The sequence below is a fragment of the Falco punctatus genome (assembly GCF_963210335.1).
Source record: "Falco punctatus genome assembly, chromosome: 6".
Lineage (NCBI taxonomy): Eukaryota > Metazoa > Chordata > Aves > Falconiformes > Falconidae > Falco > Falco punctatus.
The window spans coordinates 39,364,471-39,370,470 of NC_137585.1; the positions used below are offsets into that span (position 1 = coordinate 39,364,471).

Sequence of the window (6,000 nt, forward strand, 5' to 3'; positions counted from 1 at the left end):
TGTGCAAGCGCGAAGGACGGATAAGCTAATTAACATACAAAGCAAGAGTATGTTAATGATTTTTGGGAAATACTATGTTTATGCATGAATATTTAATGAATATGTATGAATAAGTTCTGTATGAGGTGCATGATTTTGGTGGAGCGATCCCCCATGCACCCAGCGCTGCCGAATAAAGATAACCTCCGCTCACTCAGATATTGGTAACTGATTCTTCAAATCATTTTCTTGATTTGAAGTGTTTCCGTCACAGTTTCTTGACAGCTGTTTTGTCTCTTACTGTATGAGCGGTACTAAACGAACAATGAAAATTTCTGTAAAAGAACCCCTGCTGTTAAATTGAAAGTCATTAATGTAATACCCATGGAACTCAAAAAGTTGAAAATAGTGCAGTTCATAACAGTACTAGAATTTCATACCATTGTTCCCTCACCTCTCTGGAACCACTGCGATTGATTGCCAGTTACAAATTTCCCTGACAACATACCAATTGCTTATTCAGGAAGCGTAGGAAGAGATGTGCCGGACATGTACAAGGAAAAAATACACTTTTAAGAACTCTGAATTAACTATTCACTAAAACACAAACTAATCTGTTAGTCATTTTTTGCTTTATAATGTCTGTTATTCTAGTGACTGTTTTTTAAAAGGCTATAAAAAAAACTTAAAAGAGAATAGAAGAAATTCTAGTTACGCAGAAGTGAACAAATTCAGATAAACATAGGCAATCCTTGGAGGATTGGTCAGCCAGGGAGCTGAACCAGCTGCTGCCCTGACTCGACTCTATGGAGATGTAAAGGTGGCTTTCAGTCCGCTTAAACCTCTTTGAAGTAATATTTTTGGTGTTGCTCTACTAAGGTACAGCAGGGAATCTCATCCCCACTCCTTACTGCTCTACTGCTCTTGGGCTGAGCAGAGCATTGCTTTTTTGCTTCAGGCTGAATCTGAAGGTAATATAACAAATGGTGAATTGGATCATCTCCTCAGCTGTATTACCTTCGTATCCATCAATCCTGATGTCTGTTTTTCTCCCTGCTAGTTAAGTCTTTCTGCTAGAAACAAAAAATGTGTCATCACTACAAAATTCTAGAAGGTTTTCTATTCACCTTTTGAACAAAGCTAAAAAGTGTTGTTGGTGTGTGCACAGCAAATTGCTAGTTAAATGGGAAAGCGTTAACAAGACTACAATTAGCTCTTCAGTAAGATCGGTAAATACAGAATTAGGGGTTCACTGAATCGCCATTTAATTAAGTGACAGTCACCTTGTTCAGCAAGTGTATTGTCTGCATTTACATTATAGCTGCATTACAAGCTTAATGAGTTTTTACTTAGTGCTTTGACTAACAATTTTAGCTTTATTATGTTCCAAACATTTAGGGTTTTTGTCTAAGGTATTTGTTAGTATCATTGGAACTTCACCTTTACTGCAGTGCAGTATGTGTTACCGTTTACCTTGCCAGTCAGTGAAGGTTAAAAATTATGATAACCTCAGTTTACGCTGATCCATGCATCATTTTTCTCTGTACATCTATGGTGTCCCTGGCTTGCCTTGACTCTTTCTGAAAGAGCCCAAATCAAACCTTGCCTGCTTGAGGCTACAGACTTGAAATCAAGGAATTTAGGATGAGAAATCCCCTTCATCGTGGTGGGGTTTCTGTCTGCTGCTGCATTAGACATCTGTCTTTGTGCCCAGTGATCATTCCAGGAATGCCATTTCACTTCCTTGAGATTTTTCTTAATTGTAAACAATTTTTAAACTGTGATGAGTCTTTTTCAGCTTTTTACAAAGTTGGAGAGTTTTAGAATTAATATTTACATTTTAAATCATTTAAAATTAGCTGTCTCAAAGTTGATAGGATTTTGGATAGATTGAAGAAAAATACACTGACTGCAATATTGCAGCTTACCGTAATAGTTTTATGAACAAGTGGCAGACTAGAGTAACACAAACAAGCTACTACAAAATGAGTTGGCAACACTTAAATCTCCACCATAGGCATCCTGTTAATGCCCAATAGGTAATTATAGTATTGATGGTAATGTTGGATTACTACAGACCTTTTTCCTATGTTTCTGTGGAAAATAATAGTTACTTTGATTGAAGACCTTACTAGTCCACTTCTCCATAATTCATTCCTCCCTCTTTTTTTTTTTTTTTGGTTATATATGGCTATCAAGTTGCTGTGGTCAGGGTCAAGAAGTCAGATCAGCAAAGAATGGGTATTTATAGCAGGAAATGGATTGAGTTCTTGAGGCTCTGGACTAGAAGCAACCAAAGTGCATAAATATGTGATGCATTGAAATACCATGGAAATTTGGAGTTGTGTAAGACTCATTCCTGTATGATTTGTCAGTTTGGATACAATGACTTTGGGACAAAGTAGGCTGCATCTGAATTCAAGTGTACGTGTGCATATTTAGCTTCAGCATTTTTGCAGCAGGCTCCTCTGCCCTTCTAGTTCTGGGATAAGCCCAGCCAGAACTAACTTGTCTGTTGTGCTTGCTGTTCTATATATGGCTTATGCACGTCCCATTTAATTCCTCTAAAAAATACACAGTTTCAAAAGCTGCATGTAAAATATCATGCTTTTGTGCTTTGATAGAGCATTCCTCTACTATTAAGCTGTTTCCTGTTTGTATTTTTGTAGCATGGGATGTTTCTAGGAGCGTAGTTTGTGAAATGAGTATAGCTTCAGTTAAAGTATGCGAGAAACACCGTGCAGATTTATTTTGCTAAAAACTACTTGTTGTGTATTGTAGTAACCATGACACGAGACAGCCAGTTTCTCCTTCCTGTTGTGTCTGTAAATCCAAAGGATGTTAAAATCTGTTTTGAGGATGGGTTATGGGAGACCCTTTGAATTGTTCTTGCCACCACTGGTTTCACAGCCAGGTTACTCAAGAGCCTTCCTGTTGTTAATTGGAACAGCAGTGATTCAGCTTTCCATTCCTTCAGGATTTTTTTCTTCTGTCTTCTCTGTACCTTTCCTGTCATCTTCCTCATGCTGACGGCATTGTCTGAGTAGGCAATGCAAATGATGTGTTCCTACTTACTTAAAAAAAAAAAAGCCTTTATTGTTAAAACTTATTTTAGTTAGTCTTCCTTTCAGTCATCCCACTGTCTGATTTTGACAACAAATTATGTGAAGATCTGTTATTATCAAAGATGTAGTCCTTGTATGCACAGATAAATTAATATGCACAGTCACATTATGTTGGCCTCTGTGTGGCCTGTGTACAGGGTCACATTAGGTCCTCTGTGTGGCTGAGTACAGAGGAAATGTTGAAAGTACTGTTGACAGCAAGATGCCCCAAGGGACAGTGATACCTACATGAAAAGATTCAGTTGCTTTGGAAGAGGATTCACAACTGCTAGTATCTTAAGTCCAGCTTTGTCTCAGACTTGGTGACACACATCTCAGAATGTACTGAGACATCTTGGTGACTTTTTTTCCCTAGGAAATGAGAACCTTAGCTGAGTGGAATGAAAAGAAAATCTCTCACTTGATTTCATAAAAGAGAGTTTGAGATATCAGTGCTACTGTCCATCACTTGTATAATTGCAGAAATGTGCAGTAGGAAGGAGGGGACTCTGGTCTGATTCCCTTTTTTGTCTAAGGAGGCTGACCCAGTGTTTCCCAGAGTGAGCTGAACTAGGCCGGCTGCAAGATGGGGTAGGGCCTGGATTTGGCTTTTGTTGAAACTATGCCTTTGGTCAGCAAGGAGTGAAAAAGATACAAGTCAGAGAGAATGACCCAGTATGACTTTATAGCCCTATAGTAGGAGCGCTTCTGTGGTTTTGGTCTTTACTCCATGCACTTAACTCCATGTTATTCGTAATGTTAGGCTAATGTTATTTGTTCCACCAAAGATCTCACTAGCAAAACCAAAGATGTTCTCTCAAAGCTGTAAGGAAATTGCCTTTGCTTTGTTCTGTATTTGTATCTTGTGCTGCCATAGTTTTTATTTCTGATGTTTGTTCACAAACTACACATAAGTGTGTATGAAAGTATACGCATATGCATCTGCAACGTGTAGTTAGAATCCTGAGGTGTACTGACTAAATACTTTTTGCTGTCAAAATGTAAGAAATAAGCCTGGTTTTTACATCCATGCCTATGGATTTTTTTCACTGAAGCGTTCAGTTATTGTTAGTTCAGTTTAGTTCTGTTTTCTGTCCCTCAGTGTGTCCTTTTCCATCCTGCTGTGGCAGACTGTGCTGTGGTGGGCCAGGAGGATCCGCTAAAAGGACACGTCCCGTTTGCGCTGTGTGTACTGCGAGAAGGTGAGAGCTCACTGGTGCTGATGTTACTAAGATTTGCAAAAGTTCCCTAAAAAGTAAAGGATATGAACTTCTTCACTAGATATAAAGACAGAAGAGGAGAAGATTTTGGAAGAAATTGTTGAGCAAGTTCGAAGTAACATTGGTCCAGTAGCAGCCTTCCAGAAGGGGGTGTTTGTAAAACAGCTGCCAAAAACACGCTCTGGCAAGATACCACGTTCAGCTCTTTCTGCCCTCGTCAGCGGGAAGCCATATAAGGTAAGCTGGAGATGCATTCTTTCATGAATTAGGCACACATGCACATCTGAAGACACAACATTATGGTTTCAGTTCTCTAGACCGTTCTGCAACTGGTCTGTGACTTCAGGTAGCACATTATATTTTGTTTCTACTGTAATTTAATGTTCCAGGGCTTTCCAGATACTTTCTTCTTGATTTTTTTAAGGCTATATTTAGAAGGTTCTCTGAATGAAATTCTGTTTCACTGTTGAAGGCCCACAATTTACTATCCCATACTTTTGTATATTCTTCCTTTTCAGGTAACACCGACCATTGAAGATGCCAGCGTGTTTAAACACATTGAAGAAGTGCTAAAGAAAAATCAAATGGGGTAATAACACTGGTAACAAATTACTGAAGTATACAAAGAGCCTTTCTGTTAGGAAATACCACGTTTCAAAAAACTAGTAATGATTTGGGACTAAATTTTTTTAACTTCAGAAATTTTACTGTGTTCTTTACCATATTGTCACAGGCAATGAAGCATACTGAAGTCTCTGCAGGTTGTCATTATATGCTGGATATTAAGATTGCTAAGACTTGCAAACAGAATTCACACATTTCTATAGCCTTAAAAGGAAGGAGTCACTGGATTATCTGTCTCATATGATATCATGTAACTTTACATTTCAGTCCATTATTGTATAATGTGAACAGTAACTTGAGTTTGGCTAAAACAGCTTACAAAAAGTAAGCCTGAGGACAGCATAAATAGGAATTCTAATGTGAAAATTATTGCAGACATAAATTGTCCTCACTTGTAAACTATGAGCCTTTACATCTTTTAAATTTTTATAAATTTTATAATTAATTTTCTTGATTCCAGGGGTATTTTTTTTGCTGAAGTATTTCTGCTATAAATTAGATTCCTATAGGTTTTTTACTCAGTAACTTTCTGAAGTGTCTTTTTTGTAGAATACTGGATAATTTTTGGCTTTCGGCTCTGTGAAAATGTTGATTTGTCCATAGTAATATTCAGTAAACCCCATGTATTTTAAATAAAGACAGGCAATTTACACTTTGCATTTTCTGATAATTTTGTTGCGGTTTGTACCACTTATGATAACGATAACCAAAATGTGCTTTTGCTGACATAATTAGGTGTTTCAGGTTCACTGAGATATATATAAGCAAGAAATTCAGCAAATACAGATGCTAGGCAGCCCATTCTTGACGTTATAGGCTGTTTCATAGTACTTACAGGATTCTCAACAAACGAAGGGATGGAGGATACATTCGCTGCATCCATTACTTCTCAAGCTGCAGGCTTTTAATTGAACAATACATAAAAATCCTTTTTTAAATACACATTCATAGAAAAGTTTAAAAGCACAGAAGTTACTCAAACTGGGCAATGCTTTCCAGAGGAGAAAACAGTAAGCAGTACGCAAATTCAGGTGATGATGGTATAAAAGAGAGGTGTTCCACACTTTGGTGAA

The 6,000-nt window shown here is 37.6% G+C and overlaps 1 protein-coding gene across 2 annotated transcripts in view; it reads left to right on the forward strand.

The window, feature by feature from the left end:
- Window positions 1-5,583, forward strand: part of ACSS3 (acyl-CoA synthetase short chain family member 3) — a 117,816-nt gene extending 112,233 nt beyond the window's left edge. For both annotated transcript variants that reach the window (XM_080393266.1, XM_080393267.1), the window contains 3 exons: window positions 4,186-4,285; window positions 4,365-4,540; window positions 4,822-5,583. In XM_080393266.1, coding sequence (XP_080249392.1) covers window positions 4,186-4,285; window positions 4,365-4,540; window positions 4,822-4,896 — 351 coding nt within the window. In that variant the 3' untranslated portion in view covers window positions 4,897-5,583. The remainder of the gene's footprint in view (window positions 1-4,185; window positions 4,286-4,364; window positions 4,541-4,821) is intronic.
- Window positions 5,584-6,000: the final 417 nt, after the last annotated feature.